At 45.9% G+C, this 24,477-nt stretch overlaps 1 protein-coding gene across 10 annotated transcripts in view; it reads right to left on the bottom strand.

The window, feature by feature from the left end:
• Positions 1-24,477, bottom strand: part of FRMPD4 (FERM and PDZ domain containing 4) — an 856,248-nt gene that overhangs the window by 4,792 nt on the left and 826,979 nt on the right. For 9 of the 10 annotated variants that reach the window (XM_045472369.1, XM_045472368.1, XM_045472371.1 and 6 more), the window contains 8 exons: positions 21,990-22,109; positions 16,205-16,341; positions 13,343-13,469; positions 11,090-11,179; positions 10,341-10,523; positions 8,255-8,393; positions 2,473-3,537; positions 790-2,082 (listed from right to left, as the gene is read on the bottom strand). In XM_045472369.1, coding sequence (XP_045328325.1) covers positions 790-2,082; positions 2,473-3,537; positions 8,255-8,393; positions 10,341-10,523; positions 11,090-11,179; positions 13,343-13,469; positions 16,205-16,341; positions 21,990-22,109 — 3,154 coding nt within the window. The remainder of the gene's footprint in view (positions 1-789; positions 2,083-2,472; positions 3,538-8,254; positions 8,394-10,340; positions 10,524-11,089; positions 11,180-13,342; positions 13,470-16,204; positions 16,342-21,989; positions 22,110-24,477) is intronic. The other variant, XM_045472370.1, reaches the window with a different exon arrangement.

Raw genomic sequence — 24,477 nt, 5'->3', positions numbered from 1 at the left:
TGATATACTCTGATATTTGAGAGTATGAAAGAACATCTGTTTTTGCCACGTGATGGCTGGCCAAGTGGATCGGTGAGAGGACTATGTCCCCACCAAGTTACAGCATGGTGTAGATGGACACAGAAGGTGACTGTGTTCTTGTTTCTCCCTGTGCCTATATCTTATTATTTCGCAGAAAACAAGGCAACTCATCACGCGTACCCCGAAAGACTTCCTGACACCAAAGTGTGCCAGATACTTCAGAATATGTCTTTAAGAGAGTCTTACAGAGGAGGGAGGGATCTGTTAAGTATTGCTGAAAGGAAAACGGTCTTCCCAAGCCCCTTCCATCTCCCTGCAACCCCGCTCTATTATCCTTCCTTGCCTCTCAATAACGAAAGGGCAAAAGTAGAAATGTGAGGTGTTGAGAAGGAAATCAAACGTTTGTGACTCTACGTAATACTGTCTTGCAACTAGAGACACTGCTGAGCATCGAGCGCTGCTGAAAATCTACATTTAGGATTTAGAAAAAAAAATGATCGCTCCCTTCAGAGTTTGAAAGCAAGCACGGAGCAAGGTTCTAAAGAGCAAATGCCATTTCCACTGCTGTATCAGATCTAGAAACTTCAGTATTGACTAAACACTGGGGGATCGATGAGGGACACTTAACCCGGCCATAGCTCTGCAACCTTTCAAAAACAATTCTAACTTTGACTTTTCGTCCAAACTTTATATTTTTAGGTTTGTTGTAAATCTGGTTTACAGGCTTCGGGCGTGCAGTGCAAAGCGCTAAATCCATCATTGCTGTACCTGTGGTTTCCTTAATCTTGGGGAGCCGATGACATCCATCTCTCAAAGTGCCAAACAGGGGTTCCGCATTAATAGCTGTGTGCAGAGCGGGCACTGTCATCCGCGGACACATCCCTTCTGCCTGTGGGTGCAATTCCTTGAAGGTGGCGCCATGGTTGGGAAGCCCAGCGGCTCTCTCCTCCGCAGGAACATAACCCATGCCTTTCCCCGCAGTCTCGGGAATCAGGTGCTTCCCCATGGAGGGGCAGAGGGGGGACTCCACAGGTGTGGGACAGGTGCTGCTGCTACTGCCTGTGCCACAGCCTGCGTCCACCGAAGAGCCTTGAGAGCTCTGTAGAGAAAAATGGCACTCGCTTGGTAATGATGACATCCGCTTGGCCAGGTGGTAGTCACAAAGGCGGGCCACGCTCTCCTCCGCCTCAGGAAGCTTGGAAGGATGGTCACAGGTAGACGGGTCAGTATCCCCTGGGTCGTCTAAGTCTTTGGCTGAAGATACACAGGTCACGTCCGTTAAGAAGTGGTCCCGCTGGCCAAGTCCTGAAACTTCACCGGCTTCTCCATCAGGAGCCCCTTCATCCTTCTCTTCCGCCTCCCTCGTCCCCAGACCGGAAGCTCTTGGAAATGTTATCCCGGCTGCCGCTTCCAATCCACTTTTCTCAGCCACTGCCCCCTCGGTGGCCACGTACCATCTTTGGCTGTCCTTGCGAAAGGCAGTTCTTTCCAGGTTAAAAGTGCTTAGGTGTTGTTGACTGTCCCTTGAAGACACAGTACCAAATTTACCTTTGGCGTCCTCCTCTGCCTCAGCTGTTTTGGTCCCCTGCTGTTTCTTCCCTGGCATGTTCCCACTAGGGGGTGCCTTCCCCTCCCCGTCGGCCAGCTTGCTTTTCCTTTTGCTGGTGCACGAGTACACCACCGACCCCATGTGCAGTTTGCTGAAATAGTCAGTGACCGACTTGGTCTCCATGGTTTCGGGCTCCATCTCCATGGGGTCTGGGTGAAGTATCTGCTTGGAAGGCACAACTTTGGGCGGGAGGTCGGTCACCGGACGGGCAGCCAGGGCGTGTGAGGACTTGGGAGGCAAGCCCCCAGCGGGGGTTTTGGAGGTGGGGAACTCTGTCTGCTCTTCTGCAAGGGGGTGGTAGCCTTCGTGAGCGGCCAAGAACATGCGGGAGAGGCTTTCTGACTGCTTCTGCGCTGTGGCCAGTTCAGAGCTCTCAGTCATTTCGGAAGAGTTAGTCTCATTGCCCGAGTCTGACGAAGACTCGGGACTATAAGCCCGCAAGATGGCTACACCTGCATGCCGTGAAAAACAAGAACCGATTAATGGAGGCGTCAGAGGCACTAGGAGACACGTAAGAAAATGGGACTCATTATTATTAAAAAGAAAAACACACCAGAAACCAAAAACCAAAAACCAAAAACCAAGGTTCTCCCTTTTCAGTAAGGACTCTGAGTTTATTGCACAATTGTTCCAGAAATGGGGGGGGGGGGATGTGCTACATATTAAAAAAAAGTAACAAAGGAAACCACATACATGAAAACCCCACGATGGTAGTTTCTGCCCACTTATGAAATGGGACGTGTGAAATGGACAACAGCACATAACAGGACTCCAAGGGTAAATGGCTTGAGAGGATGAAATGCAGGGTTATCAGTGAATAAATGTAACAATCGTGAAAGAACCTGAATTGTCACTGGTCTGCTGTTCCTCTGACACGGACAGAGCTTCTAGAGCTTCGAGCGTGGAAACCACGGTGTTACCCAGGCCCTTCTCACACTTCCCCTCGGCGCTGGTGGGCACAGCGTCAATGAGGGACACGGGGATCTCGTCATTTTGCAGACTCCTGCCTGGCTCCTTGTCCTCGAGGAAGGAGGCGGCCTGGCTCTGAGAGTCCTCCTCGTCTGAACTATCTCTGAAGCCAGGTGGGGGCGCGGCGATGGCCATGTTCAAGGAACGCAACAGGAAGTCATCCTCGTTGTCATCCCCTTCTGGAGGGGGCAGGGACGTGAGGTCAATGATGTCATCACTGGACCCAGACAGGTTGAGGATGGCCGGCTGGCTCATCGCTCCTACCACGAGGTCCTCCTCACAGCTCACCTCGTCCTCATCCTCCGCGTCGTCGGTGTTCTCTGCGTAACAGATGTCGTGCAGGAGGGGTTCCTCTATCCCCTCGGCGGCCTCAAAGTGTTTCACGTCACCTATGTTTGCATAAACAGAATTTGCCACAAACTGGATGCTCTCCGCATCCGGGGCGAGATCCAGGCCCTTCATATCGTTGGCACCGCTGATGTAGAGATTCCTCTGCTTCTCCAGCAGTTCTGGGCTCTCCTCCAATAGTCTTTCGTAGCCAAGAGTCGGGGGATTCCTACCGTCATCCAAGGCAAGATCTCCGAAAATAAAGGACACTTTAGCTCCTCTTGGAGACTCCTGTGCTTTCTTCAGAGCGTCTGGTCCTGAGAGGGTCAACAGGGACCGCTGAGTGAGACTTCTGTAGTCTGCCTCACACGGAGCATCTCCCGGCTGGGTCAGTGGCTGGTTGAGTTCATCTGGGTTATAGGTGTTGTCTAGATACAGGTGCCGGTGGTCTTTGGGGCACAAGGCGCCATCCGTAATATCAACCGTTTTCTGTTTTGAATCTATATATGTTATCTGGGCTTCTTGTTCCCCTTCGCCAATAAAGGTGGTCATCTGGGGTATACAGTTCCAATCTGGGCCAAGGAGGTTATGCTTTCCTTTATTTTCAGTTCCTAAAGAGAAAGAATCAGGCAAAGACACGTTACTGTGAGACCTGATTTCTTAATTTAATGGCTTGTAGCATCAGTTTTGTAAATACCGTTATTCAGCTTCCCAGATATGGTACCCGTCAATTTAGGCGTCAGGTGTAAGGATTTCTTGCTCAGGAGAACCGACATTACCAAAATTGATCGCGCATGAGACACAACCGCTATTTGATCAAACAGAATACCATCCGAGAATAGGGAGCTACAGCTTAATCCCACGTGACTCTCGGTTCTATTATTAGAAGACCTCATTTATGTCTGTGAATGTGAACATACAACATGTCTTTAAAAATCCATAAAGGCGATAGTCTAATACGCTGTTATTCCAGAAAATAGATTCTCCTTTCGTTGTAAAGTGAGATCTAACGTTGCCCACTTTGTAGAGGAAGATGTTGGGCTTTTTCCTTATCGGGTTAAGAGAAAGTCAAGGAGCCTGAGACTTCTGCCACACATTTTAGGAAATATTGTAATGATGATGTAATAATGTTATAATAAAAATGATCTAACATACACATAAAAATATAATCATATTGTAATGATAGCATAAAACCTCTATCTTGAGACTTTTTATATCCTAGTGGGTGTTAATATATTCACGTATAAACGTCAGCATGGATGCCTGTATGTGTGTGCGCACGTGCATGCGTGTACGATGCGTAAGTTGGGACGTCACAGGTAATGCACTCCTTTCTATTTTTTTTAAGGAGACTTTTTTAAATGTTTATTTCTTTACTTTGAGAGAGACAGAGAGCTTGAGCAGGGGAGGGGCTGAGAGAGAGGGAGACAGAGAATCCCAAGCAGGCTCCGTGCTGCTAGTGCATAGCCCAACGTGGGGCTCAATCTCATGAACCGTGACATCACGACCTGCTCTGAAACCAAGAGTAGGATGCTTAACCGACTGAGCCACCCAGGCACCCTGCCTCTCTGCTATTTGTAAACATAGTTAATAGTTTGGCCGATTTCAATTTTTATTTGGAGCATGAGAACTCCTGAAGATTTGTCGGATGTTCCCGTGAATGAAAATTGCAAAACCCTAATTTAAAAATCATGGTTTTGTTTGTTCCTCAGGGGTCTCCCAATAGGGAATTTTGATGTGGAGAGTTTGCTCTGAAATTTAATAAGGAAATTTAATGAGGAAGTGTTAGGGCCGCATAATCTCCCATTAGTACCCTCAAATCGCCCCCTGGCCCAAGTTTGGATGATACTGACATCGAATGTACAAGGCATATGGGAAAAAAATCAGTTTTACTGGAGACGTTTTCACTCCCTTCGCCCCCCAGTTATACACAATAAACTCAATGCTGAATGTTGTTCCAAGTCATTTGCTAAACGCATTTATTTTCATGAATAGCAAGAAAGATATACTTTTGAAGGCACTGAGCTACACAAGAGCCCTATTTACATGTTACCTTATAATAAATATTCCTATGGGGGTTCAGCATTGTTTTATGAACGATTTCGATTAGGACTGTGTGTAGGGGGTGTATGTGTGTGTGGACGCACCCGCTCGTGTATGTCGGGAACGTAAATTGCTGGGAGAGGGATAGTTTAGCGCAGCTGTGACAGGGCTCTAGGTTTAAACTTGTGGTTGGCAAAATTTGCCTGTAAAGGGGGGGCTAGGTAGTAGACGTTTCAGGTTTTGTGGGCCAAGTGCTCAGTTGAGCAACCACTCAACCCTGCCATGGGAACGCGAATGTAGCCATAGATGACGCATAAACAAGTGCATGGAGTAGGTTGAATGGTGGCCTCTTCAAAGATATATCCACTCTGTGAGTATGACCTTCTTGGAAAAAAGCCTTTGCAAGTGTAATTCAATTATGGACCTTGAGAGGAGTTCATCCGGATTATCCGTGTGGGCCCTAAATCCAATGACAAGTGTCCCTATAGGAGAAAAGCAGAGGGAGATTTGGGCCCCACAGAAAAGCAGGGAAGGCCATGTAAAGATGGAAGAGGCAAGAAAAGGTTCTCCCCTTGGGACTTTGGAGGGGTATGGCTCTGCCACTGCCTAGATTTTGGATCAGTAGCCACCCAAACTGTGAGAGAATAAGTTCCTGTTAGGTTAAGCCCCAGGGTTTGTGCCAATCTGTCCCGGCAGCCCTAGGAAACAAATACAATGTGCATGGCGAGTACCAATAAAACTTTATTTATAAGAATAAGACTTGATCCATGAGCCATCGTTTGCCAACTTCTGCTTTAGTATAACATGAAAGCGGAATAGATCAGCAGGCTAAGACAAGTTAATAGATACTTACTCAGACCCTCCTAATGCACAGAGGTGCATAGATGCGTGGGTTCAGGGACTTTGAAAGTAATCCAAGTAATCAAAGATTAATTTTCAAGATAGGGAAGAAACGCGGGCTTACTGTTCCTTGTTAGAGATCTTGACTAAGGTCTGGTCAATTTGAGACAAGAAGAAAATACTCAATCTTGGCTTCCTTCTAGAAGGGTGTAGGGACTTGGCTTTTGGGATGATTTTAGAGACACAGAAAGATGTGGGTTAGGAACCGGGGTCTATACCAGGGCCTCGTTTCCCATAAAGCGGGGGGGGGGGTGCGGTGCAGACCAGGGATGAACTGGTCTAAACAGACTTCACGCTCTATACTTCTTGGGTCTCAGGGGGAGGTTCTGAAGAGGAGAGTGAATCTGCCACCATCAGAGGATGCGAATCCCCTAGCTATTGGGGGCACACGCCCTCACCCTCATTCTCAGTGTAGAGAAGGGGGAGAGATTGCTGAAAGGTTGAAGTTCCATTCCTTCCCCGTGGGGATAAGCTTTTGCCCCTCAAAATTTGATGAAACATTACATTGTGAGCCACTATAAACTGGACAGAACAGGAGCCCCTGTTCCTGTGACTGCTTTTGAAATGGTGGATTTCGTTTTCTTCATGCACCTGGACAATCTTAAGAGTCCATGAGGAAAAGGTTTGATTTTCAAGATAAACTCGCAGATTTGAAAATAGAAAGCCGAAAACTGGTTTTCCGAACAAAAGGATGGCGTTACCCCACTGAACTGATCTTCGCAATTTCCCAGGCCAGCGGTGAATTGTCCACAATCTCCTAGCTCAGTGAAAACGCGTGATCCCACAAATGTTCACCACCAACGCCAGCACCCTCTCGCCACCACCTTTTGGTTCCTTCCCCGTCACTTTCACGCTCAAGTATTTCCACTCCTGCTTCCCTGCCAGTTGTTGACAGAAGTACTGGGCATCCTTCTGGGTGTGGTGCGGAACTTTCTTCCTAACCCTTTCCTTGCAAGCTAGGTTCCCAATTCCGATGTTACAACTGAGAAAACCCAGACATAGAGAAATAAAATAAAAGAAATAAATAAACAAAGAAACAGACAAACAAGCAAATAAATGACGCTCCTAGGTGGGGCTGGATCACATCAGGTTATAATTCGAAGTGGCCTTCTGGCATGCTTTGTCTACCTCTCTCTGTTTCTCTCAGGTTTCCCTTTTCCTATGAGTGTTTCCACCTGACCAGCCATCATCACAAACTGGGCACAAATCTGTTGGGTTGCGTGTGTCTATCAATAACCTGCAATATATTTACGGAATAATCATTTATGTTTTCTGCTAAGGCTACAGGTGAGAGGATTTTCCTTCCCCCCTCTCTCTTTCAGAAACAGTGACAATGGAATTTGTTCTTAAGAATTTCCCTTTCTTTTAAAAGAAACCCTGATTATAATTTTTTTTAATGTTTATTTATTTTTGAGGGAGAGAGAGCACAAGTGGAGGACGGGCAGAGGGAGGGTGGGCGGACAGAGGGACCCGAAGCGGGCTTCATGATGACAGCAGCGAGTCCGATGTGGGGCTCGAACTCACGAACTGCAAGATCATGACCTGAGCCGAAGTCGGGCGCTCAACCGACCGAGCCACCCAGGCGCCCCATGATTCTAAGTTTGTCATGGGTCAGCAGCTCTGGTTTGAATGCTAGTGTCTGTCCATCAGCCACATTTACTGGGTGTCCACTGGAGATGTAGGAAAATAATCAGACACTAAAGAAAAAAAAAAATCTAAAACAAATGAAAACCACCCACCCTCAAAGCAACCCTTAACACTGCAGCCCTCCTTGTCCTCACTCGTGAGCTATCTCATCCTGTCAAGTGGCTGAACTTGTCTGAGGCCTTTGCCGTCTTCCTGCTCCCCCTACAGAGCTAAGGTGGCTGCTGGGGTCCCATCTACAGGCCCAAGTCCAAGTGCTGGGTGATATCCAAGTCCTGTTGGTAGAGCTCCCAGGATCCCGGATGTAAGTCTGATGTAGGAGGAGGTGCCCAGACACTGAGGCCTAGGGCCCCTTAAGGAGGGACAAGCCCTAAAGGTGGGGGCTTGTAACTCCTGCTGGGCATCCTGTCATTAGTTCTCTGCATCCTGACTTCTGTAAGAGCGAGGCAGTGAAAACTCAGTCATAAAGACAGATGTTTACTCCCTTCAGAATAAGAAAATCACTGCCTTTGAAACATATTCCCCAGCACTTCTGAGTCATGTGTAAAATATGACGGAAAAATCGACATTTTCATTTAAAACATGAGACCATATCAGAATTATCTGAAGGCTTTTGCATTAAATTTGGACACTAGAGTTTTGTAGGAGTACCATTTTAACTTTTCAAGATACATCCTTATTGTCGTCAGGTGGGGTGGGGGAGGGGAGGGTCAGTGCTTCGTGAGTTCAGGAAGAGAGTACCTGTTTCCTGGGTCCCTGTGTTTTTCTTATTGGCCATGTTAAATATTGACCTCCTGGAATCCACAAGTAGCCGGTAGTAGCCAGCAGTTAAGCAGGCCAGGTTCATGGCATCTGATGATTCCATCAGGAGCGTGATGGGCTATGCAAAAGAGAATATTTTGGTTAAAGCCGTCCCTCCCCAATAAGCTCCCTCAGGTGACAACACTTGGATTCGTGCTTATGAAACGTAACGAAGAAAGTTACCGCGCAATCATGTCATCGGACAAACACGAAAGGTCAGAAATAACGCCGAGAGCCTTACTGAAAAACATTTAGGTGACACCATCTTGAAAACACAGGCATTTTGAATCTTTGCAAGTAATATGGGAATGGGAGGAACAAAGGTAACATTGGTTTCGTTTCCAAATAGTTAACATTTTAAAACTTGATAGTTAAGGAGTCAGTTACCAAATGTGAACCCGTGATCTGGGGGGGGGGGGGGGGGGAAATCACAGGAAGATTAAGTTTGGGTTCATAGTGAAAATTAGTGTTGAAAAGAAGTAAAAATTCCAGCGGAAATTACTTCTAAGACTGAACGCAACGTGACAAAAAGGTCCAGGAAAAGGATGCTTGTAAAAGAAACTGCAAATTCACAGGAGAGGAAAACAGAGGTGGGAGTTAAGAAAAGGCCTTGCTAAAACCTTCTGGAAACAATGAGGTTCTCATGTAATTGGAGAGGAGTCCTGGGCATATGGTGAAGGAAGTGTTCAGTTGAAGTATTCATTCTCGTTGAATTAGAAAGGATGACCGACTGGTCTGTTCTGGTTGAAAGAGAGAGAACTTGAGAGAGGAACAAGGGAGCAAGACAAAAGCCGACACCCAGAGAGACACAGAAACGTCCGTGACTGGCTCTTGCTTTCATTCCCGGGTAGAGGATCCTGGCCAGGTCTGATGGCCCTGGCTATGGAATCTAACTTCCCACGAAAAGCCCACATACTACGTGATGAACTGCCTTCTCTTTCCATTTCAGGTGAGGTCTCCCCTCAAGGCACCCCACAATTCTTTCATGTAAGCAGGAAACCACCGGTAGGGTCTTGCCACCTACTTCCGTCGGGCCAGATTATCCCGTTATCAGGTATGTGATGACTGCATCCAATTCACTCTTTCTCCTACTCTTTTTCCACGGGGGGCGGGGCATTGTCCTTAGCATCTTTGCTCGCAGACGGGGCCAGGCATTCCAAATCTGTTCTTGCACTTCCACTGTTATGGAGTCAACCGGAGACCTGGAGTCAGCCCATGAAATGCCACGAGCCGTGGCCACCACGTCTGAGCTCCATACTCTCCCTTCCATGGTCACTTCTTCCTGCTGCAGAGGACACTGAGGCTTTTCAGTTTGCTGTGTAGACAGAGCCCTGGTGGGAGTGGGTCCTCCCTGCCTGTTCTCACAGCACTCTCCCTGGTCCACACTCTTTCCTTTTCTCCGTGGAAACACAGCCACGTTACCGTGGCCCAAATCCAATGACTTGTCTACTACTGGGACAAGAAGGTAGGGACAGGGGACCCGGATTATTTCCTATCAATTTCCTGTTTCTGGAATAAAGTTCTCCCCTTTGATGACAATCTCAGATTATTTTAAATGGAATGGCCATGACATTCATAGGGCCCGATGTGCTGTCGGTACTAATTGCTACACCACAAAAAGACAGACTGACTGAAATACTCAGCTTTTCCCAAAGAATAAACACATACGGACTCAATCTGACAAAAGGGAATGGGAGTTCTAAATAAAGTTGGGAAAAATCTCCCTGACTCTCTGTACATGAATATTCTAGAAGGTTAGCAGGGAAAAATCTCCCCATTCTCTGTGATTCATGTACTCTGTCCTCAAATCACACAGCTCTTTACTGAGGGCTGGAGCCCTCAGGCCTGGGTTGGGTGGATTTTCGTCCCTCCCAACCCACCCCCTACTGCCCCTGCCACCCCTCACCTTGTCACATTTCTGATCCTTTGCACACACTGAAATTTTGACTGCTTTGTAAATATCAGCGGTGTTATCACAAATGAGCTGTTCAGATCGAGGCCCTGTGTCAACATCCGAAAGACTTACCTTCACATCCAACACATGGAGCTCTACCCTCACCAAGCTTTCTTCCTCGGTAAACATCTCGATCCTGTTGACGTGGCTGAAGTCAGCTAAAAGAGCCACCAGATTGGTTTTGGTGTTTATGACATGGCTTATGCCATATCGGGGCCCCACCAGAAGAGTCACTTCTGAGCGCTTTTCTGCCTGCTGAGAGATAGTGACAAAAATATAAAAGTTCTAGACCTCTAAAGCACCATGCAGAGTTGAACCTGAGAATCTGTTCTTATAAGATTACATTTTCTTTAGACAGGATTTTTCGGTGATATTGCACCAAATCATCCAATTAGAAGAACCAGACATTATGATTGCATCGAGACTCTGCTAAATTATGAATAATGTAGAAAGCAAATGTTATCAGAGCGCATATTTTCGTAATCATGAGACACTTCTAGAAATGGGGATTTTTTTTTTTTCATTTTTAATAGGAAAGCAACTTCTGGCCCAATGATTTAAAAGAAGGCCATTGTTAGCATGCATGAATTCTCTCGGTTCTTCATGTTTCTTTTTCTAGGGCATTCTGCAGCGGCGTTATCCGGTTTAACATTTCTTCTCATAGTTTCAGACTGTGGTGCAGTCGATTAGAAATGAAGGCTGGAAAAGATTCACAGCTGATTTGCTTTTGTCATCAAAGGCAGCTCATCCAAGACAGCCTATGGCAGTGACATTTTGCAGGCTTCTGTGGCTTCCAAGAGAAAGCAAGAAAAAGCAATTACCACTAATGTTGCCTTGAACACACGACCCCCGTACAGTCGAAGATCACTGAGGAACTTGAGATAATGGACCTTGGCTTGCAGTGCAGAGAGCTGAGGAGAGAAAAGAAACCTCAGGTGTTAATTCCATTGGGGGTGGGTCTGTTTCTGCTGGAGACCAGCTAAAAACAAGGGCAAACCCTGATGCTTTTATTACCAACAGATGGGGTGAGACAAGGCCTTTCCATAAGGAGTCAAAGTAAATTGTTGGTGTATTTGGTTTCATGAGAAAGGGCTGCAACAAGAAATCCAGATTAAAACCTTTTTATGTGGGGGGAAGGCATTGGCGGTGGGGTGGTAGTGAGGGGAGCATGGGTCATGAGCATGGACATACTGGGCCAGGGTGCTCAACAAATGAAAACAAGATGGTAAGTTTTCTCACTGAACCATCGGTCATCGGGGACTCCAAGAGTCCAGTGGTGTTTTCCAATCGCGGGTAGGGACGGGGCGGGCTGCGTCCAGGAGACTCACCTGTACAAAGAGTTTGGGGGAGCCGTTTTGAACACATCATAAAAAAAAGTGCTGGATTGTAGGGGTGACTGGATGGCTCAGTCGGTTGAGTGACCACCTTCGGCTCAGGTCATGATCTCATAGTTCGTGAGTTCGAGCCCTGCGTTGGGCTCTGTGCTGGCAGCTCGGAGCCTGGAGCCTGCTTCGGATTTTGTGTCTCCCTCTCTGTCTGCCTCACCCCCGCTCGTGCTCTCTCTCTCTCTCTTTCTCTCTCTCAGTCTCTCAAAAAATAAAACGTTAAAAAAATTTTTTAAAAATACTGGAATATTAACTATACCAAAATGCACTACCCTTCATGCAATTGTTAGCACTGTTCAGTCATCCTACTTCCTTCAAAAGCCCAAAGCATTTTGTAAATCGATTTGAAAGCAAACCACTTACTCTTGGCTAGAAAAACTGACCTTTACAGAAAAACAGTGATGAATAGATCTTAGAGCAGTTATCCCAATTATTACAAAACCAGTGGGCCATGCATGAAAAAAATCATATCAAGCCAATTAAAAAAAAAATTAGCTTCGGGCCAATCAGAACAGAAATTAAAAAAAAATCTTTCGGGTTTCAGTTTATTTATTTAGTCATCTCTACACCCGACGGGGGGCTCGAAATCACAACCCCGAGATCAAGAGCCTCATGTTCTACCGACTGATCCACGCCGTCCAGCTATATTTCCGTGAGCGGAATGATCACAGAAACGAGGAAGTAAGGCGATGGTGGCTGATAGTGTGTCGAACCTGATTTTACCTTTTAAAAAGCCATGGGGTGAGGAGGGAACAGAAATAAGTACGTTTCAGCCAGTAAAAATGACTTATCAGAGTTACCCACGTTTCTATGGCCAGTATCAATTGTTAAGTGTTCTGGGTTGGTTTCCCTGCTTCCAGTTTTATAAGGCCAGTATTTTAAGGTTCCTCTTTCTGGTTCTTGAAACCTTTTGCTTTCGATTCCCTATGAGCATAACTCTCTATTCTGACCAACAATCTATTTGAACGTGGCCTTTGTGTTTCTTCTGATTAAAAAAAAAAAAAAAAAAAAAAAAAAAGGACGGAGATTTTAACAGTAATGATGGTGAATGGTAGAAATAATTTTATCTTCCCTTCAAAAGTAAGATTTAATTCAGTGATTGTCAACCAGGGCCGATCTTGTTCCCCAGGGCACATTTGGCAATGTCTGAAGACATTTTTCTTCGACATAATCGAGGGCATCTTGGGGGCAGAGAGCAGGGATCAGCTGAATACCACACAATGTGCCGGAACACCCCCCCCCCCCCCCCCGCAAAGAATGATTCCAAATGCCAACAGTGGTGTCTGGTCACAAGGACCCTTGCTGCCTGCTGTGCATTTAAGCTGGTCTGCGTGGTAAGCGGGAGCCTGATGGGATGGGAACTTGCAATCCTATTCTCTAATCACAAGGTCTCAGTGGCTATGCAAGGTTCTCTTGCACGCGCACGTGAATGTGCACACACTCGGTACAAGAAGGAGTCCGTAGCTTACAAGAAATAAATAAGTTTCCAGAAGAACACTTAGTTGTCACTAGTCTTAGAAACAGGTTAATAGTCAAAAAAAGGGGGGGGGGCTGGGGTTATACAGTGTTACTGCTTCTGAAAAAGTGGTACTAAGTATTTTATTCACGGGCTAATTTTAAACATTTTTAAAAATGCATGCAAGCCTTTCTCTTTAAAATCCATTTTCTATTAAGATGCAAATGTGATACCTTTTTACCCGGTGGTACCAAGTTTTGATTTGCTTTGACAAGGTGTGAAAGTGCTTTCTTTATGTTCTTCTCTTTCATGCTTTGCAGCACAGCAGAGGGAAGAAAAGTCTCTAATCCCCATTCTTTTCTGCAATAAAGAGCAGATCTTTAATTTCACATTCTTGTGATGATTAGTTATCTAAGGCAAAATGGCGCTCTGATGTTCGATGGAACAAATGAACTCGGGGAAAGGCAGGAAATGGAGATAGGTGCCCGATTAGGGAGGCAACTTTGAATTTACACTCAGGAAACACACTATCTGATCATTAGTACATCTGTTTGCATTCTAAAGGAAATGTATTCTTCCCTCTCCAGAGAGAATGCGTTTGGGACCAATGGGAACTAAAGAGACAATTTATCCAACCCACCTCTGAGTCTCGTTGAATTCATTCACATCTCCGAGTATGTACTTCCAATACAATTTCTCTCCATTCCTTTGTCTTTTGCTCCCTGTCTGCCCACACTGTGGCTTTGTCTCTTCACTTAGAAGGGCCCATGCAACCCCTTCATGCCCCCAAACCATTCTGCCTCCCCTTCTCCTTCACCAACGGCTACTTCACTAGAAACACACACTTCTCTCCTGGCCAGAAGATCTGGCTCCTTCAATCAACATTTCTTGCTGCACGCGCGCGCGCGCGCGCGTGTGTGTGTGTGTGTGAACGAGGAGTGCCTCTGGTGTGGCATCAGGGTGGGGTTCGTGATCCTTAAGTATGTGTGGCAGTGGTGGGGAGGTGCAAACATCGCAAATAGGGGTGGATATACAAGAAAAACAGATAAAACTGGGCTAATATATGTGTGCAGAGGTCCTATTTCCCCAGCAATGACTATAACCCTACCCCAACAAGTTTCCATATTTTGAACTCTACAAACTCTATCCGGATTGGTCATGTGCCCGAGCAGTGTCTCCTAAGTTATGAAGATCTTCAAGAAGGTTTAGTTATTTCTCCTACTCCAGATCCTCTCCAGAGAAGGGTAGGAAGACAGCCTTCCCCCACTTGATCAATCATGATGATGGTGTTTTTCATGATCACCATTTCTTCCTCCTCCTCCCCCTCTTCCACTTGTATTTATTATTTCTCCCCATCATCTGGCACTCCTTCTGGGGTGCCTGGGAATTCTGCTTGTATCATTATTTTAGATCATTACTTTTCATATCTGTATAATCAGACCACACGTTCTTTGATGCTGAGGATTATAATTTATACTTACTTGAACTTTCTATCGTCCTAGTGTGAATACCACACAAAAGGCTCAGTGAACAGTTGTCCGGTGAGTGGACTGATTAGTGAGAACCTTATTGTGGACTCTGTAAGATTCTTCCTCAAGCCAGTTATCTCTGGGAGGCTTCTGACTGTACCATATTCAAACTGGTAAAACGTGCGTATAGGCAACGGGAAGAGAAAGGCATCTAAGTTGTCTGAAAATCGTGTCAAGTTGGACACGCCACCTTTTCATATGGAAGCCAGTATCGTCCACCCCCGCGAAACATAAGGAAGGGGAACAGAGGAGGGGCTGAATGTGTCCGACTGAGCGGAAGACCTCTTTGTGGGCGGAGTCTCTCTCAGGAGACAGTCTGGCCTGTGTGGCAAGAGATAAGGCATCTGTGAAAAAGACTGGGTGGAGAATGGAAGGCCTGAGGCTCTCAAATCGCACACAAGGATCTGTCCCTCGGCGTAGACAGGAGAACCGAGACTTTTGAGAACAGTGGCCTTGGAATCAGCAAACCGGGGCTCTGATCCTCCCCACTTGGGCTCCTGAACTCATTGGGAAGAAGCCATTTTGCTCCCTGGTGGGTCCGCCTGGCACCTTGGGAAGCTAGAAAGGCTTAATAGGCAGCCCAGGGGAAGCTTCTTTGGAAGGTGGGATTTCAGTTAGCTTGCATATCACTTGTGTAGGTGGAGAGGGCTCTAGGGCTTTGAGTGTTACGTGGAGATGTGGCTTCGGTCCTGCCACGAACTTTGAAATAGGAGCGTTCCTCTCTCTTAGCATTAGAGCGGCCATGATTAAGAGAGCAGCATGGCTGCTCTTGGCTTCTGAGCCACCTGCCAACGGGAAGCATACAGACGGGGCGACAGAGGGCTCTCTTTTAAAGGATGACCCTTCAATAGACCTGAGGGCAACACGACTGCCTTTTTCTAACAGGGAATCTTCTCTGGCCAACATTCGAATCGTGAAACAAAATTTGTATGGCATCCTTTCCCGCGGCCACATTTCTTTACCACAGATACCATCCTTCCTGATTACGGCTAAGAGCATTACTTTCATACCGTATCTTAGCAATCGAAAGCAATCTCAGGTTACGCAGGCCGCAGTCTTAACACAGGTGCTTCTACTGATCACACGACCTATAGCACAAGATGGAGTCCCACTGCCTGGGTTCGAATACGGACCCCTCTAGTTAGCAGCTGTGTGACTTGGGCACGTTCCTTAGTCATTATGTGCCTGGGTTTGCTCATCTGTAAAATACGGCTAAAATCCTACTGATCTCCTAGGGATGTTGTGAGAATTAAAGAGCTTAATGTCTGAGAAGCACGGAGACCAAAGCTTGGCTTGGAATCAAGTCCGTTCAGGAATTTTAAAATGTACACTTCGCTTTCAATCTGGTCCTCATTTTAAACAATTCTCTAAAGGTGGGTTATGTAAGAAATGGATCTCTTCCACCAAAAATGAACAGGACGTTCATATATTTTGCCCATGTTTATAACAAATGCCCTGCCACGAGCAGGATCAATTTTGGAAATCGAGACATGCATCGAAAATACACTTGGGCGTTACGGAGGCAGCATCTTTGTGCCTGAAATGGCTCCGAGAGCCAACACTTACTCGATGTATTTGAGGGAGATTTTCTGTGTTTGCTTGGTGGTGACGGTTGCGATGTACATTTGCAAGGCTGCCAGCCGCAGGGCTATGTCGTATTTCAGCTCGGGCCCAAATCGCTCCTGAACCACGTCGTTACAACTCTGCAAAAGAGACCAGCAGAGGGCGCAGCGTGTCAAAGAACCGGCGGCCGGTGCGCTGCCTCCGAGGAACAGGTGACCCAGTGTTCCAGCTTCCCGTCAAAGGCAAGGGGGCTAAATGTGGAAACATTTCCACCAGGCTGCTTGGAACCCAGTCAGTATTTAATTACATGCACAAACACAGGGACCGCACAAAACATTTAACATTCACCGACAAATGAGCTGCTATTTAAATATTTAGCTTTTGGTAAAAATAATTAGGAATTCAGGTACGAAATTTCCAAACACAGGTGCTGCAACTGAACGCGCAAAGCACTGATAGCAGCATGCGACTTGTGCTGGGCTTGGAATCTCGGGTTCGAATCCTATTCCTCCGCTTCCACAGGGGTGGGAACTTGGGGCAAATCCCTGAATTGTGCCGTGCCTCGGTTTCCTCCTTTGTAAATCGGGCACAGTAGTGCTCTCCATTCACAGGGCTGTGGTGAGGAGGACATGAGCTAACAACGTGAAGCCCTAGGAAGCCGTGAGTGCTCATACGCGTCAACCGCGGTCATCACCAATGTCATTAACTTCCATTTAGCTCTCGAGAGCAGTTCGGGGGGGAGGCAGGTTTAGCAAGGGGTTGGACAGCAGCAGCCCCGGCCTCACACCCACCTGCTTCGGAATCGTGGCTTTGCCAATGCCCACCTGTGCCTGTAGCTTCAACCACTTTACTCTTGTAGCCTCAGTTGACTCATCTGTGCGATGGGGACTCACACTAATGACGCCGCTGGAGCAGTGCCAATACTGAATGTGCACTCACTAAAGCGTAGCCATTAAAACCCTCAGTTCACTCCAGCGGTGACCCACCCCTGCTGCGACTCTGAGGGAGTCACTCCACATCTCTGGGCCTCAGTTTGCTCATCTGTAAAAGGGAGATGCCTACCTCACAGGGTGTGTGGTGAGCATCAAACGCAAGGGTGGCTGAGAGCGTGTTGCAACTTGCAAAGTCTAGTGTGACCACAGTGACTGGTTCTCACCGGGTATGCTTGCTCGTTAGGGGCAAAGCACTGAGCTATACGTCACCTGGAAGCACAGCATTTTGTGTGTGTGTGTCTGTGTGTGTGTGTGTGTGTGTGCGCGTACACACACACACACACACACACACACACTTATTTTTGTTCTGGAAAACTAGGCTTTGGGGCTAGAAACTATGATATTTAGCCTCTTTCTTCCTGCTTTGCCTTGTCCCAAGAAGATTTCAAATGCAAAACTGTATCAGAACATTTACCTCTTTTCCCAGCAAAGCACATTTGTGACCCCATCATGCATTGACTTTACCAAATGGGAACATGTACCCCTGAATGGTTTCTGCACACAACGTTTACCCTTCAAATACTTACCCATGCCCTACTGGTGCCATGCAATGCACACTCTGTCCCCGGGCTCCAGGCTCGTGCCTCTCAGCTTGTCCCCTTGCTCCTAAGAGGGAAGTCACCTCCTCTCCCTGCCTCCATCTTTAACATGGGCTTCTACCTTCGCTCCTCCTGAAAAGCTCACACCTATCTGGATTGCACAGCACTCCTTATTGGAAGCAGGTCCGGTATGAGGTGGGAGATAGGGTGGTCTGAGTGAAGGCAGCCATTTTGTTTTGCTGTTGGGTTTACCAGTTATTTCCAAGGGACACGCCTAGGGGTGTCCATATGGGACACCATGGGGTTGAGGCTCATCTTACAGTCTCATGAAGGATGAGGGAGAGGAAGCCACTTGGCACAGCACCAGGCCATAATAAGCACTCGACACAGGATTAGAGCACAGGATTTAGAGACAAAGACTCCAGGTTTAGTCCTAGGCTCTGTCAGCTACTCATCAAACGGCCTCGAACATGGCATTTCATCTCTCTTGAGTCTGTTTTCTTACCTGAAAAATGGGCTCACTCTCAAGGTTGTTGGTACATCTCTAAGGATGTTTCACAGACTGGAATGTGCTTTATTAGGCTGAGTCACCACTAGGACTTCTCCTGAGAGTTGTGACTGGGATAGTTTTTCCCCATCCCTTTCATACCCTGTATTTAACCAGACTTCTGGGTGAGTTCTTTGTCAAGGTGATTAGTCACTTAATTACATTATATAATTAGTTCAGAGTGATCCTGGAGAATTAGTGTGAAGTCTGATATATATATATATATATATATATATATATATATATATATATATATATATTTTTATGGCACGAATCATACTTTTATTACTCATAATCACATTACTTAAAATACAGTTAACACAAGCAAATGGTGGTCATTGTTTTGCCAAAGAGAGGTCCCGATAGACTACTTTAGGCCCACAGAAAGTTCATTTATCATGAACATGTTAGGTATTAAAAAGGCAACCGAGGCTGTTCAAGTGTTTTAAAATATTTCGTAGCCTCTCAGGTGTTGTCCCATTTACTAATTGGTGTAACCATCTCTTTCTTCGTAGATATTGGACAGGTAATTATGAATTACAACAGTGTGAATTACCAGGGCTTTCTGTCACTATATATACTCACATCTGCAGAATACCTCGTGGCCCAGTAATGAGTAGGTGATTAACAGATGTTACCACCCTCAAGCCTCTATTTTCACTGCCAAGGTTCATCTAGTCAATGGCTATTGTCCTCAACAGCAACCCACAAGGTTGACTTGAGTTTCGTCTTTGCAATGTACATTGCACATTATATAGAGTAATGTATATGGTAATATACACTGTAATGTACATATGGCTTCTGCTTACTCTTTTGTTCTCTAGGCTAATTTTACGGCATCTTTTTGGTACCTTAAAATCGACATGGGCACTCAGCGCCATTTGCAGATCCACTGACTTCTGTTCGACAGAGAAGTTATTTTGGACATACCTCGCGTTCTGTGAAACAGAGTCGGATGCCAAGAAATTCTCATTTCTTATTCTCAGCGGAGGACATATGAGACGATGGTAGCTTAATTTTGGCCCAGCACACATGGCTTCCCACCTCCTTTCCTCCCTCCATTGGCTAATCCTCGAAGGGGTGGCGGGCTAGTCCACCACCCGTGCAACACCCAAGGGGGGACAGCAGAAATGTCATCAGTCTTTTGCCAGTCCCCCGGGCAAGATCGCTGGGCAGGGTCTCTGCTTCGCAGAACAGCCCCACACGTATAAAAAGTGTCTCTTTTGAATCAGGAAGATCTCGACGAACTGCGTTAGATTTGAATCGACACACCTTAAACAGAATTGTGCTTAGCGGTCCTCCTGGTCTACCTAAGAGGTCGGTCCTTCCCAGGAGAAACACAACCACATTCCTCTTTCGTAAAGGCCATGGGCGTTTTAAAATGGGATGTTTAGAGCAGAAGCAGAGTAGAACAGTTTCGAAGCAGCACCTTGTGAATGGGGTGAGTACATAATTATAGCGAATGACAAGTGAATGCATCTGTCTACAGCCACGCGCTGACTGGCACCTGTGTAACTATTTAATTGCAACTAACAAGCCAAAAAACGTAGCACATCATCTGAGCAGCCACGGCAGAGCCCCAGCTTGTTTCTCAGCAGGGCTAGGGGAAGAGGCAGTAACGCATCGGCTGAGAAGCAGGCAGTCACCTCTGGGTCACTTGGCCTGATGGGGGAACAGGGGATAGAGTTGAGGGGTCCGGGTGGCCCAAGTTTAACATTTAAAAAACCCAGGTCATGACAGTTTCACTGTTCTGGGTAGGAAACGGTATAAAGTACACTGCACATATCTTTACTTGCCTTTTCCAGATGACTCAGGATTATCTTCATGAACATCAATCATCCTACTGAGCTGTAAGTACCAGAATCTCTTCCGAAGAGCACTGAGGTGGGGGACGTTTAAGTGAGCCTTGTGTTTAGTGCCCTATCTGCTAGAATGTTCTAGTACATCCGGCTTCTTTGGCCTTCGGTTTAATTTCTGTTCTCCAGGGACTATTGCCACTTTAATTTATGTCCCCATTCCCAACCTCTGGCATGCACCTGGCCTCTGTCTCTGTGCCATCTTCTACCTGTTTTCTTTTCCCACTCAACGTTTTAAAGACTACGGGAGCTTTGAAATATACAAGAAAATACTGAGAATAGTAAAACAAAACCAGCGTATCAACTACGTAGGCTGAATTTTTTTCTTTTCCCACCTTCTTTGTTTTTTATTTCTTATGGCTCCAGAAGTCTTGGCCTTACACAGGTATGTCTAACCAAAGGGGGCACGTCTTTGGGGTTTTGTTGTTGTTTTTTGCCTCACTTTGGCACTTTCTCCCTTTTTTGTCAGGGGAGGTTACATTTAGGTTTACAATCTCTGAGTAGTTCTAATGTGAGATGCTTAAACTTCAGGTAAATGGGTTCTTACTGTTTAATGTGATTGTACTGGGAATTTAAGCGAGAGTAATGGGTAGCAGTTAGGGAAAAATACAAGAACATCTCCTAAAGTCAGACGAATAAATTCCCTTTGGGGCAAACTAGAGAAAGACTCTCATCTCTGGAAGCCTTGTTTTTTGAGAATTATAACCCAGAATTAGATATAGTCAGTCTGCAAAGGATCCTTTTTTCTTTTAAAGTCTTATTGCCTTGAAATGAATTATTCCATTATAAGGAACATCCTATTTCAGAACACTCTAAGCACCAAATAAATGAGTGCATAAATGAGTAAATAAAGGACAAAGGGAAAAAAATCTTTTTCATAGCAGAATGCCAATTAATCAATGAAGAAGAAATAATGGAATTAGAAAAATCATCATTTTAAAACCATTGCAGTAATAACGGATTCAGGCAAGACGCATGAATGAATACTGAAACTGGTGAGTGAAAGGGTATTAATTACTCTCCACAAATTACCTATTAATCACAAAAAAAGTAGTAACTTCTGGATGGATAAACTTGGAGAACGTTGCCTTAACCAAGAGTCAAAGTTAACCTCACATGAAGGGGACAAACTGACATCATCATATGCCTCTGCCCAAATGACATACCCTCAACCTAATCAGGAGAGAAACATCAGAGGAACTCGAATTCCGAGATTTCTACAAAATAACTGGCCAGCACTCCTCAAATCTGTCGAAGCCTTGAAAGTCAAAGAAAGAATGAGGAATGTTCTGGACTTAGGGAGATTAAAGTGACATGATACTGAGATGCAAAATGGGATCCTGGAGTGGATCCTGTTCTTGAAAAAAAAAAAAAAAACTGACATAAAGGCCATTTTGGGGACAGTGGGAAGAATCTGGATATAGGTTGCACACGAGGACGGCAATGCATCGGTGTTACATTTCCTTATTTTGTTAATTGGACCATGATTATATAAGACAGTTTCCTCGTTATTAGAAAATACACACTGAAGTAGTTAGGGGTAAATGAACATGACTTGGTAAATGACATTCATTTACCAAATCAATGACCATGATTTGGTAAATGAACTTGTGTGTGTGTGTGTGTGTATGTGTGTGTGTTGGGGCGTGGGACAGGAAGGTGAGTACGTGTTCATACTTATGAAATTACTTCAAAAGTGAAAGTAGCAAAACAGAGTCATCTCATGATGCACTAAGCGTGGGGTAGGGGCCAAAGAGAAAGAAGATTCCAAATGACGGAATTTAGGGGAAAAAAAAACCCAAATTTAATTTATCCCCCAATATTCATATAAAACATGCCCAAATTCTCACATACCTGAACGTAGAGATACTCGAATGCAACTGGATCTCTCCGTAAAAGGTCAATTGGATCCTTCGGGACAAAGCTAATGCGGAAAAGACACCTCATCTTATGGGAGCTGGGCCGCTGTGTCACCTAGAAGACCAGACGGATCACAAGAATCCTTCAGTGCAGGCAAAGGCAACTTTGTTTGAACGCCAGAGAAGGAGGTGGTCGAAGGTCTTTTACTCTGTGTCATAGATACTCACTCCCCGAAAACTGCTCAGACCCTGGGTCTTGCTCCCCAGAAGCAGACCCTGACATGAGGGTCTTACTAAAGAACTGCTCCCAGGAGAGGCCAGTAAGGGAGTGGGCGAAGCAGGTCAGGCAGGAAAGGACACTAAACTAAAGGCAATAATAACCCTCATCACGGAGCCACCGGACCACTGAAAAGTCCTTGGTTCCAGGCCGTCCCAGGGGGATGGGAGTTTCCTGACGTGGACGGAACGGGTGCCAGGGGTCTGAGGTTGGCCCTCTGAAGAAGACCGGAAAGTAGGAAGATGCAAGTTTGGGCCCGTGCGCTAATTCTGGAATCCACAAGTTTCCAAACTACCCCGCACTTTTTGGTATCACGACATTGTTCAAATCGTTCAAAGGAGCTTCAAATACTCCACAGGTTCTTTGGGGCTGAGGACCACGGACCGTTTTGTTTTCCCTTTTACCCAGCGCAGCATGCGCCGGCTACTAGCGGTTAGGTTTCATAATTCGTAATTCCTTTTGCAACAAAAGGGAATCGGCCGATGAACAGTAGGTGCTTAATAAACAAGTGAATGAGTGCATTGCCCTTGAATGTGTTTTCTATGGATCTGTATGCAGTTTCACGGACTTGTAACTACTTTTGTTTTTTAGAGGACAAATCTGGCAAAATAAAAGTGTTCATGAACTGGAATTTAAAATTCGAAACAGGAACAGCAATAGCCTCATTGAACCCCGTGTTGTGTGTGTGTGTGTGTGTGTGTGTGTGTGTGTGTATTCTTACAGTTTACATTGCTAATTTTGTTGAGTAGAAGAATTTCAATGGGAAAACACATACTCCTTTTAAAGGCATACTGAGAAGTAGAAACCCTGACCCAGCTTTCTGGCTGTGGGCAGGATCACAAAGCCAAGTGGACTCACGAGCCCATGGGCCAGGGGCTGCTCATCGCTGGCTGGTGGTCAAGGAAACCAGGAAGAAGAAAATACGGGCACCTAAGCGACCAGTAGTGTGGCTCGGGTCTGCTGTGGGGTTTTATGGGGATGTCCTAGGGTATTTTGTCTGAAGGTCTGTGCTGATGTTAGAAAGTCAGGTATCATTTATCTCCAGCTCCTTTCATTACTGCTTAGAATCCATCTTTCCTGAATTTTCCACAAGCGACCTTGAGCCTATTTTTATCGTCAGTAGGCTAAAGTGCTTTAGACTCATTAGAAACAGCAGCCCATAAAAATAACAGTCCCTAAAACAAGAAAACAATCTCCTGGAAATGTACACATTTCTTATACTTACTCTCATTTTCTACCATGCCTATAAATACTTTATTGATCTAGCTTTTCAAATGCAGTGATTTCAAAGGCATATAGCTGATTCGTTTCAGGATATTTAAATCCATAAGTTTTCTTTTCTAGGGAGCATACTTGAAGTTTTAACACTTTGCTTTTCGTTCTGATAAACACAGCCACTTCTACAAAGAGAAGGGAAAAATCAGTGTTACAGGCTTTCTGCTTCCTTCTAACATTTTAACGGAAATTTAAAAACCTGGAGATCAGTCTGGAATGAGAAGTCATGGTTGCCTAGCTCCAGAAGACACGTTGAAAGAATCTTTGTCCTGCTAAACCAGCAAGAAGCTTTCCCATAAAGGCTGTGCGGTAGATAGAAGTTCAGAGGGAGAGCGTATCTAGCAATATCAAAAGGTTGTGGGAAGTTTCACTAGACTCCTACTTACTGGCTGTCGGCCCATATCCCCTTGGCATTTATGACCACGAGCTGAAGGCTACTTCCTGCAAACACCGGTGACCACTGGCCAGCACCAGGTGACCCTGCGCGGCCAGGGAGCACCCGTCCTCGGGAGCAGCCCACACCACCACCGGCCGGAAGACGCCCCTGCCCCATTTCCCTCCCTCTCCCAGTGTTTCCGGATCTCTCCTCCCCATAAACCACGGGCACCCAAACCCTTGTCTTAAGTTCAGCTTCGGGAGGAACTCCGAGCCAAACAGTGATCTTGCCCATGTGGGATTCTGAATATTGGGGGTTGCTCCCCTGTAACAAAGCATGAAGTAAGTCATCGGTTTCCAAGGGAGTTTTGGCACAGGTTAAAACAAGAAACGATCATTAGAAGCGGTTTAAAGTATCTCTAGGTAGATTCAAACCTGAGAAAAATAGGTCAAGTGTAGATCGAGGGCTGTAAATGTACACAAACGACAGCTTTATAACTAATTCCCTGCACTGAGTTGGACTGAATCAAGAGACTTAGGCATGTCGTGGGACCCA

Source organism: Leopardus geoffroyi, chromosome X (assembly GCF_018350155.1).
Source record: "Leopardus geoffroyi isolate Oge1 chromosome X, O.geoffroyi_Oge1_pat1.0, whole genome shotgun sequence".
NCBI classification, from domain to species: domain Eukaryota; kingdom Metazoa; phylum Chordata; class Mammalia; order Carnivora; family Felidae; genus Leopardus; species Leopardus geoffroyi.
Note: the sequence above shows the minus strand (reverse complement) of the source record. Positions and strands in the feature narration are given on the sequence as shown.